We start from the raw sequence: 18,247 nt of genomic DNA, 5'->3' as shown, positions 1-18,247 counted from the left end.
TAAACATTTAATTAAAAAGTGGATAATGTTATATTGGCTACTTAAACAGTTCAAGGGAGCTAAAAATATTCCACTTTGAACTACATTTCCCCTCATTTAAATGGAAAAAATGACTTTTGTAATATTTTATTTTGCTACATATTTTCAAGGTTGCAATTTCATAAGCATTGGTAATAAAATAAAATAATGGTTTTCTTTTCAATCACGGTATTCTGCAAAAAATTATATATATTTTTTAAATATTCTGGAATTTTTAGTTAATTTGTGTTTAAAATTTTTTTTCACTAATGTTTTCACACAAGGCCAATGCATAATTTTTCTTATTACCAGCTAGATTACGAAAAACTTTAAGTAACAAAATAGTCGTCGGAAATATCTAATAAAATTGGCAGTCTCTTTTATGGTGCTCCTCAATAAAAAGCATAAATAGTGATCTTGAAGCCTGGATTGAGTGTGTCAAGAACAAGAAAATAATAAAATTGAAATGTGAATGATGTTCTATAAGCTACAAACACTTTTGTGGCTTTTTGCCCAGTGTCGCGGATTTTGAGCTTCAGTGTCTGGTGCTCATGTTAAATGATATTGTGGAATCGTTAAAAGTATGAGACACATACCTGTAATGCTGTAAATGATATCTCCATTGAGTCCTTCGTCCATATCAGTGGCCACGACTGTATGGATGACGGCCAAATCGCTATTTTCGGGCACTCTCAGTGGGTAACACGATCCAGGACGGAACTCTGGAGCATGATCATTGACATCGGTTACCCTCACCACGATGGTGGCAACATCGAATTGCCAAGTGGTGGCCACCTTTGGGCTGATGGATGTCTTCATTTTGGCTGATGAGAAACTGGACTCTTTCACGTAAATCGGAACTGTGTACATATCCTTCGATTCCCGATCAAAAGCACCTCTTGTTGTCACAATTCCTCTTATGGGATCCACCACAAAGTGATCATCAGCTACTCCCGTTGGGATTTCAAAGGTTAAATTACCACCTGTAGAAGAGAGAGATCAGGCCACAATGAGAAACATGCGTATTCTGTTTTTTTTTTCTTTTTTCGGGAAGATAAAACTTCAGATTAATTGTGTTTATGCATCCCAGGAGATAAATTTATTACGTGTGTGCAAAGCAAGAGTACATTGAGTCTCAACCAATTACACCTCAACGGCTCAAGCAGATGCTAAAGAAGCCCTCCAGACAGAAAACAATAAAAAAAAGAATAACCCCAACGTAATCAGAGCAAAAAGATGCCCAAAGCGTATACCCAAAATCAACTATGCATGTGCCTTCAATCGTACGATCCATTGATCTTTCGATATTTGATCTCCAAGATCGCGATCGTGAAGCTCTGTAGAAAATTTTTGGCCACTTCTTGTTCACGCAGTTCCCCATTTTTTGAACTTATATAGGTAATCCTCACTGGGTACATTTTTCCTGTGCTCATGTTCATGTCACCACAAACCGCACATTTGCTATGAATGAATGCGTACGTCAGTGCTAATTATGAGGCCTTCTGCACTAGTTGCAATCATTCTTTAAACTTTGGAATTTCAATCTAAGTTTTAAAAATGCAATCGAGACGCGATCGGTGATCTTGTTCCATCTTCTTTTTTTTGCTTTATTTTTACTCCTCCCCAAAAATCCTCTCTCCTGCATCTTTTCATTCGGTTTTTCAACATACACAAAAAACAATGGACCAATATATTATGGAACCTGCTGAAATTCAAGACGTGCGCACTCTTCTTCCCCAAAAAACGACAGTAAGTATGAGTTGAGAGTCCAATAATTTCATTGCGTTGTTTTTGCTCAGACATTTGTTTTGGGCATATCAAGCCTAACAAAAGGGGAGACTCTCAAGACTTTTCTTTTGTCGTAAAAATAATCTACGTGATCTTTTTTGGGGCGTATGTGTTGGTGAAACTTCATGAATAATGGGCATCCAAGAAGAGATGATCATAGAGAGAACCAGTTTCAGCACTTTTTCTCAACCAAATCTCTCGATCAACCTCAAGATCATCTTCTAAGAGAGAAAGAGTGAGTGAGAGGGGTAGAGATTTTTCGGTTGGAATTTGTTAGACTTTTATCTCGTGATTTCGAAATTTTGAGTTAACAAATTCATCTAAAAGTTACTATCTTCTTAATCTATACACGAAATTTTGCTAAAGAATATTGATTTTGTAAAGATTACTTTCACAAAAAATATTACGCTTAAGAAATGAATTACACGATGTTCTAAAATGAATCCGATCATTTTCTGGCTCTAGAGCTAGAATCAATCTCACACTGTCCTAAAGATAAATGTTAAAGTGTTCTAAAGTCAATTTTAGAATATGCTGAAATTTATCATATCACACAAAAACTCAAACCCGTAGTATTCTAAAACCAATAACAACGTTGTTCTAGAAATCAATCCCAAAATGTTTCAAGATCAATCCCAGACTTTATTTAAAATTAATTCTTTTATATCCTAATATCAATCCACATTGTTCTAATGATCAAAGCCACAATGTTCTAAATGAAAATAATGAATGCCACACTGAGAAAAAACGAGGGTGCAATTTACTTTTTTTCCTCATAAATTTAAAACTTTTTAGGTGTAAAAATATATCAACATTTTTTAATGTTGATTTTACACCTTTTTAAGGGTAAAATTAACACGAAAAAGTGTAACTTTAACCCCTAATACACCTAAAAAGGGTAATATTTACACCGATTTCGGATCAATATTGCAGGGTAAAATAAACATTTCCGGAATGCTATTTTAACTTTTTCGGATTTCTCTCAGTGCTGTAATCAATAAAGTCCATTTCCTTGTCAATCCCACAATTTATTAAATTCAATACCACATCGTATCTAGCAAAAAAGAAATTCGTGGTATTGTCTAAGTGGCTGGCTTTCAATATTAAAATGTTTTAAAATCAAGCGGCAAATGTACTGGAACCCTTTTAGTCCCATAAATACCGAAAATCAGTTTATACGGGTTATCGTTATCGACTTATGCTCTATAATTCTCTCAAGTTGACCTTGATATCAAAAGTTTTTCTTTAATTTTCCAGAAGTTTTTCTCAAAAGTTTTTTTTATAATTATTTTTATCTAAAATTTAATATTAATTCATCATATATAAAGACCCTTGAACTTATACTTGTCTATCGATGCATTTTACTGATCATATATTACACAATTGTCGTATTTTTCCCGCAATCTCCGACAGCACGTGAATCGCAAGGTGAAATTGCCATGAGCAAGATGACTTCGGTTCTTGTACAATAAACCTTTAACCATGTGGCCAATGGCGTTTCTCATTAACCGCCAATCTCTCGCACATCGATGGACATTGCGGAACAAGAAATGAATTATCATCACCACGAGGATTTAGCTAGAGATTCTTTTCGGACATAAAGCCTCACTAAGGGGAAAATGTCTTCATCTTCTTGGAGAATTTCACTTGAGAGCAAAAAAAAAATTAAAAGAAATAAAAAGATCCACTGAGAAATTCCACCACGATCATCATTCCATATGATCATGTGCGGGAAACTAGGCAAAAGCCATAAATGTTAATTCTTAAATTGTACAAATTGATGGTGTTGGTGGGATCAACTCTCTGTGATATATTCAAGATTGTATATTGGGGGCCTCCGTGGTCTATAAGAAATTTATGGATTGTGTTGGGCGATCGTGGGTTGTTAATTAGTGATTGAGCTACCAACAAAATTGCAATTTTGAGGAGCAGAAGTTACTGATTTTTGTCCGTGATTGACGATTGATCCACTGATCTATGTCAGTGATCTTGTGATCTTTCCCACCTAAAAAAAAAGTCTTGTGATCTTTTCTGGTGGCCTCAAATCATTTGGAGAGATCATTCTTTTATATAGGGGAAAGGAAAGGGGAGTAAGCAAAATCTTTCAAGCAGATGAGAGCATTTTCTACTGTGGGCAGAGATCAAGATCGAGGCTGTTCATCGGGGAGAAGGGATTAGAACGAGAAGGGATTTAATACTTGTGAAAAGTTAGATAATTGAAAATCAGTGTTTTCACCTCTGGTTCTGTCATTGTTCGCAATCGCGTTGAAAGATGTTGAACGGGAATCGGGAGGAAAATTGAAAAGAAGGCTCAAGACGATGGGTTTTCATCTTTAGTGAGACCTCTGTTATTCTTTATTTCTTTTTATTTTTATTCCTTCTCCCATTATATCGCAATGGCATAGCACTATGATATGATTAGTGCTGAAGACACTCTCCTTCATATACGATCTGTCTGTATTATGCAGATTAAACTAGCAGCCATATTTAATAATTTGAGAATAATTACTCGCCAAGAAGTGCATCGTCTGATCGGTCCGGAATGCGGTGTGCGCTGTTGAGTTCGTCGTCTTCTCTTTTGCCCAGATATTAACACACACGCGTATTTATGCCAGAATTCACCTCTGTATTTTTTTATTATTATTATTATTTTTCTTTTATATATATATATCATCTCCCCAACCATCTCTACAGCAAACAAGAATGTGACTAAAGAATTCGTAATAATAAAGAGTGGAAGTGATGTCGGATCAAAATATAAAATGAAGAATTATGACTTGTGTACAGGAGGACTTGAATGAGCCACTTTGACCACTTGTGATACACATGAAAATCGCTTTTCATGATTCCACAATTTTGTCTCACTTTTTTTTAATATTTTTTTTTTTTAAGATACTCTTCTCTCCTGATATTAGCCCGAGAGGCTTGTCCACATGCTGAAAGATTTGCTTTATTCATCTTATTTTCTCCCCAACAATCCGAAGGGTATCGCAACTTCAGCTGTTTGGACGTCTGGATGTCCAGCTTTATTTGCCACGATTTTTCAACCACTCCTCGTGCGCCTTGAATCTGACAAAAATCTGAGTGAGAAAGTCTGTTTGTTGATGTCAACTTCAGCACTCTCCATGCCCTCCACCCGTATCCCAATTTCTCATCTTGTCATCTCTGAATACGCTAATCCGATCGACGATGCTGATGATCGCGCCTCCCATCTGTATCACTCACACATCCAAAAACCAATGCCATGATTAATTCTGGCTTAACAGATTGTGTCTTATTTCTGTGTTGGAGTTGGATTACTGAAAAACTTCTGAAAAGCCTATCCTATAATTGAAATTTGAAGCTTGGTATAGTGCAGCATACGAGCTGTTCGACAATTGTTCACGCAGTCGAAGATCGAATCCACTAATCTTCTGCAACATTCCCAAATGTCTAATTCTATAGGTAATAAACCCATAGACTTAAGATTAAAATTTTTCCTCGGCTCATTCTTCCTACGGATTCGGATCCAGGCCTTTAACTAGGCCCATTATGACACTTTTCATAAGTACGTTCTATTTTGGCATAGTATTTCCGTTGATTTTTTAAAGATTTTCTCTATTGAAGTATTCACTTAAGCGAGGAAATATTTGAAAGTATCGAATTGAAACATTTTTCAAAGTATCTCTGAATGGTATCGTAGACTTGTATTCATTTTTTTAAAGACCGTATTCGTTAAAGAGTTTGGAAGAAAATCATCCTTTTGGGTCATGTTTCTTTTTCAGGGAAAAACTTTAGATTTTAAAATATTGAAACCTTTAGCGTATGATACTTTGGCTAATAAAGCGTAATCAAAGTTCCTGGTTTCTCTTGGTCCAGTTGCAAAATATTCATTTTCGTATCGACCAAAAAACGGTTGGTAGCGTGGAATGTCCATCACACTGTTCGTTCGCCTTAAACACTAAGAATTGAGGCTTAGAGTTCATCTGATCATGACAAAAAATAGACCCAAGCTTATCCTCGAGAATACTAAGCCAGTAAGATTTGGCCGTAAAGGATCAGTTAAAGAAAATTTATGTAAGAGACCAGAAATCCATAATCCTAAGCCCTTAGTGTAGGATAGTTTAGGCTAAACCTTTGCTGTCAAGTTTTACTGGGTAAATATTCTCGAAGATCAGCCCTTGTTTATTTGGGGCTTAACTATCTTATGCCCTAAACACACTTACGACTTAAGCCGAGAGACGGCTTAGTGGAAAATGATAGAAATACGATTTAACCATTATTTCGGATATAATTACGCAAAGTTGTCTCTCGGCTAATCCTCAAGTCTGTTGATGCCTTTAGTTTAGATAATTTTTTTGTTATCAGAAACGATACTATTCAAATTGGTTAAGAGGACCTCTTTTTGAAAGCTTTAGCCGTAAATTCATAAATTAGTCTGGTGGAGAACGCAAAACGACGGTGTTAACTTGTCACAGAACTCAATAACAGTGTCGTTGTAGCTTAACTAATTACGCTCGTTGTAAATTCTTACTGGAATTTAATATCCTTAATATATAATTTACACAAGTAAATCCGGTATTTATCCTTTCCGACAATTTCGTATTCGAAATATATTTAAATGGTAAAATTTGCATCGAAAATTTTTTATCTCGGAAGTTTTGCCAAGAGAAGATCGTATAGTTTTCAATATATTGAAAGGCACTGCAGATTAAAATCATCCCTGACTTTTTACACTTTTAACAGATTTCTAGGTTTAAGATTTTCACATCAAATTGCAATAGAGATAATAAAGTTTCTGTTACTTACCATTATCTGGTTGAAAAGACTTGGCTCCCACGCGAATAACAAAGCTCCCTGAAGGGATATTCTCTGAAACATTCACATGGTACACAGGTTCTAGGAAGCGAGGTGGATTGTTAGTCGATCCTTGAATAACAATTTGCATCGTTCGACGAGTTTCTTTTGGTACTGGAGACCCTCTGTCTGTCGCACTAACAATGATATTGTATTTTCCAGCACTCCTACCACCCGTTGCATGATGTAATTGCCTTGCTGAAGCCTGATGACCGATAATTGGCTTAGCCAGAACGATATATCCGGACTCGGCATCAATACTGAAACGTCCATCTTCGTTCCCAGTTACTATGCTATAGATAACTCGGCCATTGTCACCACTATCTGCATCTACAGCAACAATATGTGTTACTATTTGGCCTACGGTTGCAGCATCGCTTAGGTAGACTACTTCGCCATCAGTTGATGGGAGGACAAAGTTAGGAGCGTTGTCATTTATATCAGTTACGACAATTCGAGCAGTTACTGAAGTATTTCTGCGATCGGAAGTGATTGTAGCTTGATCTGTGGCTTGAATTACTAAGAGGAAGTCTCGACGAAACTCATAGTCAAGCGGTGTTAGGAGGGTTAGACTCCCAGTTAATGGATCAAGTTCAAAGGTTCCATCTTCGCCAGGTGAATGTTTAACTAGATGATACTGGATTTCGCCATTAACACCAGCATCGGAATCATGAGCTGAGAAGTTGTAGACAACAGATCCTACATTGGCATTCTCTCCGATCTCAATGGTAATGGGATCCATTGGCCAGACTGGACTGTTGTCATTCACATCAACAATATCCACACGAACGGTAACTGCTGAGCTCTGGGGATTGTTAGAGGCACTTGTATCAAGTGCTCTGATCTCCAGACGGTATTCACTCTGCTGCTCACGGTCCAATTTCCGCGTGACAATCAGGGATCCCGTATTGCGATCCATGTCAAAGGCTCCCTCCACAACATCAGACGTTATGGATGTTAGGGTGTACGTGATATGGAGGCTATTGCCGCTGATGAGATTATCGGAGTCAGAATGATCAGAGCCACTAACGGAGCCCACAACGTGACCCACAGCAACATCTTCGCGAACCTACAAAACATAATCATTGGTAAGATGCCTCTGGTTTTGTCTTTTTTTTTCTTAATAAAAGGAAGAGAAAATGAATAGATTGGATTTTTAGTATTCTGGGCATCTCTTGCATTGGTGTTAGTAGAATGCAATATTTTAATAATATTCTGATCAATTTTACCCTATTTTTTGCCATCAATGATAAAATTACCAAACTAATGAACTTATCACAATCATCTTGAGTGGCCAAAACAAAAAATAAAAATCTCTGAAGAAAAAAGCAAGAGTGTTGAGAGTAAATTATATCATTTTCGCTTGTTTTTTTCCTCTCACTTTATTTCCGCCAAATAATTGTGGATTTATCAGAGTGAATGGATAAAATCATCACTTGACTGATGAGCAATCTCTCATCTTTTGGCCTCTTGTCTCTATAATTTTGAGCAATAACCACAGTAAAAGATTACACGAAATCATCTCACTGGGATGCGATCACCACGATGCTGGAACACAAAGGAGAGAGACAATAAAATCGACTGAGCAATTTCTGCACGAGACGCGGTCAGCAAAACATAATAAAAAAAAGATGGCCCAAGAATTGTGAATATGATGAAGAGGGAGAACTGATGGCAACATTGTGTGCTAGCTGGATAAAGCATAAAAAGTGCATTCCGCACAAGAAGAGATTTGCAGAATTCCAAATATGTGTGACTTTTCGTATTTTGTCAATTGTTCAACAATTAGATTACAAAAAACAGAAACGTAACTCACCTTGAACACAAGACTGGAACTTGTGAATGTAGGACGATTGTCATTTAAATCCAATACTTCAACTCTTAAAAGTCGCACTGTCTGTTTGGGAGGCTTCCCTCCATCCGTTGCAGCCACGGCTAAGCGGTAGATGCTCCTTTCTTCATGGTCCAAAGACATTCGGGTTTTGATCAAACCTGTCATCGGATCAATTGAGAAAAGGCCAAATCCATCTGAATCCCGACCTTTGAGAATTGAGTACGTTACAGAAGCGTTGTATCCATTGTCACGGTCAACAGCCCGGATCCGAACTACCTCCGTCCCAGGAGGTTGTTCTTCACGAACACTCACTACATCTTCTTGTGGATCTACGATATCCGGAGCATTGTCATTAACATCAGTCACGAGGACTCGTACTGAGACTCGACTGCTGCGATAGGGAGTTCCTTGATCCCTGGCTTCAGCAACTAGATCGTATGAGGATCTTGTTTCTCGATCAAGGGGTTCACGAGTTATGATTTCCCCTATGAAATGAAGAGAAGCATTGCTTAAATGAAGGTTTATGGCTTTGTGATTTTTTATGAATATGAAGGAGTATCATTATACTGTAATATGATCATCATGAAAAGCTAGACCAATCATAACCAAAGTCCTAATTAGATCGTTTGCATGAACATTATCCAACAATTTTTTACTGTCGGTTGTTTCAATAAGAATTCCTGTTTTCAAAATTACTTGATTTATGATACGAATAGAAGAAGCTTAGGGTAAGTGTGCCAAATTCCGGGCAGCTTGCATTTTCGGCCACCTTTTTTGTTCCTCGAATTTTCATGAATTTTTAGTTTTTACATACTCTAGAGATTATACAATGCAAATTAATAACAAAAAATGTAGCTTTGACAAACGAGATGAGGTGAAAAAGACATTATTGGAAGAATTCCCGAAGGGCAAGGAACTATGAGAATGAAGGTGGCCAAAATAGGGCACCAAAGCTATGTCTAGATTTTTATTGATTTTAAAATGTATTAAGAACGATTTTAAAGTAAATAAAGACGATAAACTGTCTAAAAGGTTCTAAGCAACACTCCTAAAGTAGAAGGAATGAAAAAAATCAATTTTTTATTAAATATATTACATTTCAAACTTGAGACTTTGGCGCTTGCATGCAACTATGCCGAAATTTGGCACACTTACCCTACATTAAAAATAATTCACATGTGATCAATGTAAATATTTTTTTTTAGTATGAAAAGCTTAAAATCTGTCGTAGCCCGCTTAATTGAAGAATTCAGATTCCTCAGCATACCATTATCTATTGCATTTCAATTGATTCGTGGCACAGAACTAGGAAATAGCAAGAATTTCAAGAAGAGCAAGTAGGATGAGAGGGGAGCAACTAAGGTTAAATACAAGAAGATCAGGCAGAAAAAAGGGAGAGAAAGATTGCTGAATCACGATTCAAAGTGGAGACAAGTGGTGCAATTATTAAAATACATGACGGACAATCACGTTCAATGAATGCGGTAGGGTTGGGGCTCCAATTCACGCAATTCTCTGGCACAAAAATACCAGGTTCTTTTGTATGGTCGATACTCCACATGCTGGGGCAACCCAGTGGTGAGCTTCTGTAGCAGGAAATCAATTTAATTAATAGCTGCCTCCTGCGTATCAAATACAAAGCCTATGATAATGTGGAAGTGAAAAACGCGGCCAAAATTATCACCTTCCATGCAATTTTGCGATTCTTCTGTTGCAGTTGGGCTCTTTCCATACAGCCTGAGCGAAATGGAGGAAGTCAGCAAGAAGCCGAGATTTTGACCTTAGTGTATTGAGTGTGGGAATTTCATTTGTTCCAAATCGAAGAAGTTGAATTAATTTGTTTGCAACAATTTACTAAGGTAGATTTGTGGGCAACATGAAGTAACTAAGACAAGGCAATAGATGAGCATCCAGATGAAGAAAAAAAAACACCAAAAGGAAATCTTTCCAGCTGCAGAGATTGAAATTTTAAAGTTCAATAGGCATATGTAGCATAATATACAAAATATGAAAGGAATAAGTGAAGAATGGTTTGGCAAAAAACCGCAGAAAGTGATTTAATACAATTTCTGTTATGAGTCTCTTGGTAATATTACCGATCGTCTTTGGCATTGTTTGATGTTGGGAAAACTCTACGCCTTGCACATCAATTAAGATTGAAAGTTTGAGCATAGGAGAAGTGGTTCAATATAAAAAAAGACATGCTGTTGTTATTTTTTCTGCTATCTTTCAAAAGTGCATCTGCAAAAACCATCCGCAACACTGTACTTTGGTATAAATGCCGCCGTTAATTCTTGTTGCTTTTCATTACCATTCATCCATTCGTGAAGGCCATTAATTACCTTTTTTAAACAATATATATTGGATTTGTTTTGCATTCCTTGTCTTAATTATGTGTATTCATATGTTGCCACAAACAACCACGAAAGACAGAGAGATAGAGATCCTTTGTAAATATAGAATCTATCCCCTATGTCCCTGGCTGATCTATCCCTTCGATCACCATATGCAAAACGAATGGGCCCCATATGCAATGCTTAATGTTGCCATTGAATGAAGAGCAACAACAAAATACAGACTCAACATGAGGATATTTATTGGAGTAAGATGCACATTGGGTCAGCGATTCTCAACCTTAGCGACTAACCTTCTTGACCTACCTCCCTCACCATTCACCATTTCAGAACAATGCACAAATATTCGCGGCAAATTTGCCTGTAAATTTGTCATAATTCTTCAATTTGTGCGATATTTATCGAGAGCTTTAAGAGATCGCTTGCTTGAGGTTAAATCAATGAATAATGTGCTGAAGACTGGGTGCGCTCTTCTCAAGGAAAGCATATTAATTTGCTTGTGGAAAACAATTTGTGAAATAAATACCAATGATCTGAAATTTTATCCTTCAGGCACACCTTTTTAGATCAGGAAAATTTCATGCAATTAAAATTCATATTTCTTTCTTTCGCAAAAGTAGTGAATATGTTTATTCCACTCTTCAGTACTCAAAAATGGAATGAATTAAATTTAATTTTATATAGTGCTGAAAAAACGAAGAAGAATGCGTAAGAGTAAAATATAACGTATGCAATACATTTCCTAAAGAAAGGCATATCAAGCTTGATTGAATGAAAATTGATTGAGTGAATTATGTTTTCATGAAATTTTCCTTATCTAAAAGGCATATTGGAAGCATTACTAGCTAATTCAAATTTCGTATTTCCCATTTTTTACCTTAAAGAAATAATTTGATTCAAGTGAAGTATTTTGACTTAAAAAAACTAATTAGGTCGAATATTAAGTAAGACTTTCATTGTCGTATAACGAAACGTAGTAAAAAGCATGAAGTAAAATATTAAAAGAATTAAAAATAGGTTGACCTAAAATTTTTTCTCTAGTTTTTACTATAGAAGAAAGTGCCCATGCTTTACACGGTCCAAAGCTTTACAATGACTAAATTTTACGTATGTTTTTCAATAAATGTGACTCATCTCTTCCGTATTTTAAAAACTAGACGAAAGTGTCCTGTTTTTAAAATAAATTTCGGAGTCATATTTATTCATAAACATAAAAAAAAAATTAGTCATTGCTTGGGACCGTGCAAAGCATGGGAACTTTCCCCTATATCTTAATGATCCTAAGTTTTAATTCGTTCTAAATTTCTGGATTTTAAATTTAAAAAAAACGAAATTATGCACATTTTTCTTATAAATCTAAAAGTTGCAGCTTTTAATATTTTTAAAATTCAACAACATCTTAATTACCCTATTATAAAATATTTTCATCCATGCCATAATTTTTCTCTATTTTTTTTTGAAGAAATATACACCACTAACATACATGCAATCACCTTATCTTAATCATCACTTTTATTTTCTCTTGCCCAGAGGCATCCACTGCAAAATTTCAATTTCTACGATGAATTTGTAATGTGTTAATGTTATTGATGAGCTTGTTTTCAAATAAAACATCAAAAGTGACAGTGTTCATCTTGCAAAACACTCACCATCGCTCATAAATCATGTCTTTAATAACTCAATTAAACAAGAAACACATATCAGTCTTAGCACTAAATCACCTGCGATATATAACCATTTTGGATTAATTCATTTTGTGGGCTTATCTGAGTTGACCCGAAATAAAAATCGAGAGTGGTTCATCAAAAGAATTTCACATTCACCATTCGCAGGAGATTTATTTAAATGTCATCGATGGCATAAAACAATACCCGAAAGTGCAATTAAAATGCAAAACAAGACTGAGAAATAACAAAAATCATGCGGTGTGATCAATGTGCACGATCTTGGGGAGGTAAAATTATAAAACTTTCACCTTCACGATGCCAATGAAATGCCAATAAAATTATTCACATTGGGAGTGATTTTATGGGCGAAATTAATTAAAAGAAATAACTGTGGTAATTGCATAATTGCATTGCCTGAAAATTGATGGCCCGAGATACGCAGTGGCTGGTAACTTATTCTTGAGTTTCTATGAAAATTTCACTTGAAAGGTATGCTCATGTCATACGATTTTTCCCAGATTATTCCTTGTATAATAAAAAATTATATATTTTTTAGTAGGGGATGGATTTTCGGCTCCGCACATACTCTGCCTTCGAACACTTCCTATTTTTCCTGTGATATTTTAATAATTCTGACCTCATTTTTATAAGGTTTAAATATGTTTCCATTAGTCAGATTTATTAAAGGAATATGCCAAACAATTTGTAGTGTTCGAAGCCAAAGTGTATACGAAATCTGAAAGCCTCCTCCTTTCTTGAGGCATAATCTATGTAGGAGTTTTCGAATGGGAAGCCTTCTCAATTTCACATATAGTAACCACTATATGATTCGTTAAATTTCTATTTATAACAAAAAATAAAAACATTATTCGTAAAAAAAGAAAATTACAAATTATTTGTAATGCCCTGGAACCCCTAGAGAGACTTATGGCTTAAGCCGAGAGACGGATGAGTGGAAAATTGAACTTGATACAAATTAAGAGGAACGAACGTTTTAAATTTCTTATTGGGCGCACCGTATCTCAGGTACATAGGGTGACTCAATTTGTTTTTTTTTTTTAAATTGAAAGGCACAGTTATAACACTAAAATTCGACTTCACAATTTTGAGGTTTTCAGAAACAGCGGAGGAGGTAGGCTGTAAAATGGATCTAACATCACCAACTTTTTGCGTACTCCACGATAAAGATCCTTTATCGAAAACCACAAGTCGCTATTTCATACCGTTTTCTCTCTAGTACCGACTCTACGACAGAGAAATGGGCGGATGAATGTTTGGATATAATCAGACTTTATATACTTTCTCAGATATTGGACTAAAATGGTCCAGAAACCGATCTGGACCTATGGGATCCAATTAGGGTGCACATCAGAAAAAAAAAAATTGGGGTAAGTGTGCCAAATTTCGGCATAGTTGCATGCAAGCGTCAAAGTTTCAAGTTTGAAATGTAATATTTTAAATACAAATTGATTTTTTTTTTCTTTTGTAAGAGTGTTGCTTGGAACCTTGTAAAGAGTTTACCGTCTTTATTTACTTTAAAATCATTCTTAATACATTTTAAAATGAATAAAAATGTAGACATAGCTTTGGTGCCCTATTTCGGCCACCTTCATTCTCATAGTTCCTTGCCCTTCGGGAATTCGCCCAATATCTTTTTCACCTCATCTCGTTTGTCGAAGCTACATTTTTTGTTCTTCTTTTTCATTGCATAATCTCAAGAGTATGCAAAAACTAAAAATTCATGGAAATTCGAGGAACAAAAAAGGTGGCCGAAATTGCAAGCTGGCCGGAATTTGGCACACTTACCCTATCTGTATTATACAGAGATTTACCACTTTACTGTTCTCAAATGCTTCTGCATTATCAAACTTTCTTTATGTTGGTTGCTGTCACGACTGTTTTCTCCAGTCCTCGCCGTGTCCTAAAACCACAAAACAGTCGTGGCAGGAACCAATACATAAAAGTCGATTATGTAGAAGCACTTTAAGAACAGTAAAACACTAAAAAACATGTTCATTTTTCATTGGAATAGCACTATTACCCCAGGTGAATATTTTTCGCAGATTTCGAGAATACTCGCCCTTAATATGATCAACGCAATTGAGAAGTACCGATTGTACTTTGGTGAAATGAAATGGAGTAATTTTCAATGGGAGCTTCCTGTGGATGCCCATGCAGAGTTGCACAATGTCTTAGACAGTCAGTATCTCAATTCGTATTTTGCGGATACTGGAATGTCCAGAAGGGGAGTTTCTTTTGTTGTATGGTTGGATTCTGTGGTCGATGGAATACCTTGCATAGGAATCTTTTTACAATTGCAAGAGGCTTAAATAGGGAAAATTAATTACTCTCACTTATTACCGTCGACGATGGTATTTTTCAACGTGGCCGAACAATGAGCGAATGCGATCAGCTCAGCCACAAACTAAATCACCATCTCTGGTCATATTCTTTCGCAATTCTCTTTCCCTTCTCTATAGACTACGGTCCATTGCACACAAATTGATGATCATATTACACTACATTGTATTAATTTCTATAAATTGACTTTCCGTGGTAAGGAAGCTTCGTGATGCTGCTGGAAGAATTTCTCAGGCATCATAATATAGAGAGAGAAAAAAAGGGTTAGTCTCATTGCTCACCTGTCATGGGATTGACTTGGAAGCTGGTATTGCTCGGTATGAGTGTATATCTGATGGCAGCATTTGCATCCAAGTCAGCATCTGTGGCGGCCAGTACACCAACAATGGCACCCCGACGCATATTCTCCTCCACGCTGAATTCATAGTTGTCACGTGAGAAGCGCGGATCGTTGTCATTGGCATCCAGGACATTGACAATGACACGTGTTGTAGCCGTGGCGGCGGGTGTACCGTTATCAGTTGCCACAACAGTTATCTCATAGCGATCACGTGTTTCACGATCCAGCATACGGTGCAAGTAGAGCCATCCGCTGTTGGGAAAGATCCCAAATACCTCACTCACATCCTCAGCGTATCGTGGGGCAGTCGTTTTGTTCGCCAAATGTGCAATCTGATCACCGCCACCGCCACCAACAATACGGTATGTGAGTCGTGCGTTGTTCCCAGTGTCCAGGTCAACGGCTGTGACCTGCAATATCTGCAATCAGACAGACAACAATATTGATCAATTTTATCCCATAACCACAGTGCAAATTAATGGTGCATACACAGCCTACAATTTATGCGCACCTACAACGTCTTCCGCCTCGCGAACTCCAGACTAATTGATTTCTGACACAGAGTCCGCCAGAAGTCCCATGTAATTAGGGGGGGAAGGGGGGGATTCAATGTGCCAGTCACCAGTAAAAGAGATTTCAGACAGATATGGGTTATGAGATCACAGCAAAAAGATGTGTGTAATTTGAGACTGCGGTCAGAAGAAAGCACGTTGATTTTGGGAAAGTCTGGCAATTTGGCTATTACTGAGATATATATCAATTTCAAAAGCTAACCAAGTTGAGGTACTTATTAGAGAATTAGTAGGGCACAAATTTTAATTAGCTAACATGCATTTTACTTTACGTAAATTTAACTTTTTTTCTTGTAAAAAAAAACAATGAAAGGAATGATTAAAGTTATGACTCTCTCAGTACTTTCAAAAGTACAAATTCCTACAGGGTTAGAGGAGACCGAGGCAGAATTATTCAGGAAATGAAATTGTTTCTTGCTTATATTTGTGAAAAATATATTTGAATGAGACTGAGGAAATATGTCTATGAATAGGGAGAGAGTCAATTACTCTGTATAGTAGTTTGCTCATTATTCTTTCTAAGGAAAAGTATAACACCCCACTGTTTAATTCTACCCTTGACTAATCTGTCCCAGTCTCCCCTACGTAAGTCAAGAAGACTAAAAAATAACATATTTTCTTTAAATTTTCAATATATTATTCAATTCATTATTAAAAAAAAATAATTCTAGCTCTTAAATTTATAAAAGTATAATAAGGGAAGAGCACCCCGGATCGGAATGTTAAGAGACATGTTTGATATTTAGTTTAGCCTCAAAATACTATTTGGTAGTTTGGGTATGCTATTCGGTATATTAGTGATCTCTTTAACTATAAGGTAAGGGAAGTATATATCGGCCATGCATCTTGTTTCGGCCAGCTTGTAGAAGATATCGACCACCAAGATAAAATGAATATTTAAAAATTACTAAATTATCTAATGCAAAATATATTGCGTTTGTTCACATATCGATACCTGAGAATAAGAAAAGAACAACTCGCGAATGGTCAACTTTACAGGAGAGCGATTTAAAGCTGAGATTTGCATTTGCTAATAAATCAATTAATTTAACTTCACTTTTCTAATATTGTACATCAAACGAAAGGATTCTATAATAGCTATCTTAATTCCATAAAATTTTCAGAAAATAATGTGTATTTTAATAACTATTACAATATTTTCCGAGTTGTAACATATTTTTCCTCAGCTGTCATATCAAAAACTCAGGATAAGACCCAAACAACTCGAGTTTTCCCACGCTGCCAAAAGACCCGGCTGGTCACGCATCACTTGTCAAAATTGTTTCGATATCATTCCCCATACACATCACTATCTATGTATACTAATCCATCGCGGCCATTGCTCTGAACCACCACGTGTTTTTAATCACTGTGACAGATTCATTGACAATTTCCCATTAGGTATAAACTATACCTATAAACACATTATCCTCATAGAAAATTCGATTAAATCGATATTTCGATTACCGCACTTTAAAGGGTTTTCTCGATGTACTGCCGACAGGAAAGCGAAGTACGCATGAAAAGCGTGAGAGGCGCTCGTCGTCCATTTTGTTCTTGGCGTAAAGCGCTCGCTTTGTATGACGCCAACGAAATCAGTAGCCATTTTTTAAGAGACATCCACGCAATAGTGCAACTTTAAAACCCGAGACAAAAAATCACGTAGATTACCAAGTTGGCATACTATGCTAGTTCAGATATTCTTAACAAAAAAGCAAATTTTTAATAGTTTTTCAATTCACAAGACTTCCACAGCTGTTATAGGACTTATAAATTAATTTTTTAATATATATTTTCCTATTTTCTTGTGGTTTTTGTATAAATTTTCTGAAAATTGGTAGAAAATGCCAAAGTGATTTTTCACAGATTATCGTAACAAAAAGCTAATTTCAATTGAATTTTCTTTTTCTAGCAATTTGGTAAGAATTATACAACTAATATTCGTCTGTACAATTTTTAAATTCTCATTTGTAATTTGTGAATTTTAGATTTTTTTTGTAAAATTCCAACAGGAATTCGGGAAAGAAGAACAACTCATAAAATGCATTTTCATCTTATTTTTCTTTACTATACCATTACAAGTCTAGTCCAGTTACACATTTGAGGTCACTGGCAATTTAAATGACAATGATTTTTATTAAACAAATCAAACAAAAATCACTGAATTGAAGAGAGATTTCATTAAAAAATCAATTAATTGTATTTTCGAACACATGTGATTATGAGAACAAAAGTTCGATTGGTACGGGAAACCATTCAATGGATGACGTCCCGTTAAATAAAGAGAAGAAGAAAGTTCGATTAGCATTGATGGGTTTCTAACTCACGCGTGACAATTCCACACAGAATTCCCCCTGTGGGAACTGTAGTGAGGGGAGATGTCGATCAGTTGGTGTGTGTCTAGGATGAGGAACTGGAAGAGGAAGAAGAAGAAGAAGTGAAGTGTGGAATGGCGGCTAATTATCCGAAAGAACATG

General features: G+C 36.1%; 1 protein-coding gene across 1 annotated transcript in view; it reads right to left on the bottom strand.

The window, feature by feature from the left end:
* Positions 1–18,247, bottom strand: part of LOC129806726 (protein dachsous) — a 113,353-nt gene that overhangs the window by 34,342 nt on the left and 60,764 nt on the right. Inside the window, exons 6-9 of the mRNA XM_055855498.1 lie at positions 15,140–15,617; positions 8,459–8,961; positions 6,595–7,711; positions 615–1,001 (exon numbers count right to left, since the gene is read on the bottom strand). Coding sequence (XP_055711473.1) covers positions 615–1,001; positions 6,595–7,711; positions 8,459–8,961; positions 15,140–15,617 — 2,485 coding nt within the window. The remainder of the gene's footprint in view (positions 1–614; positions 1,002–6,594; positions 7,712–8,458; positions 8,962–15,139; positions 15,618–18,247) is intronic.

This window comes from Phlebotomus papatasi, chromosome 3 (assembly GCF_024763615.1).
Source record: "Phlebotomus papatasi isolate M1 chromosome 3, Ppap_2.1, whole genome shotgun sequence".
Lineage (NCBI taxonomy): Eukaryota > Metazoa > Arthropoda > Insecta > Diptera > Psychodidae > Phlebotomus > Phlebotomus papatasi.
This window is presented reverse-complemented; position numbering and strand designations above follow the sequence as displayed.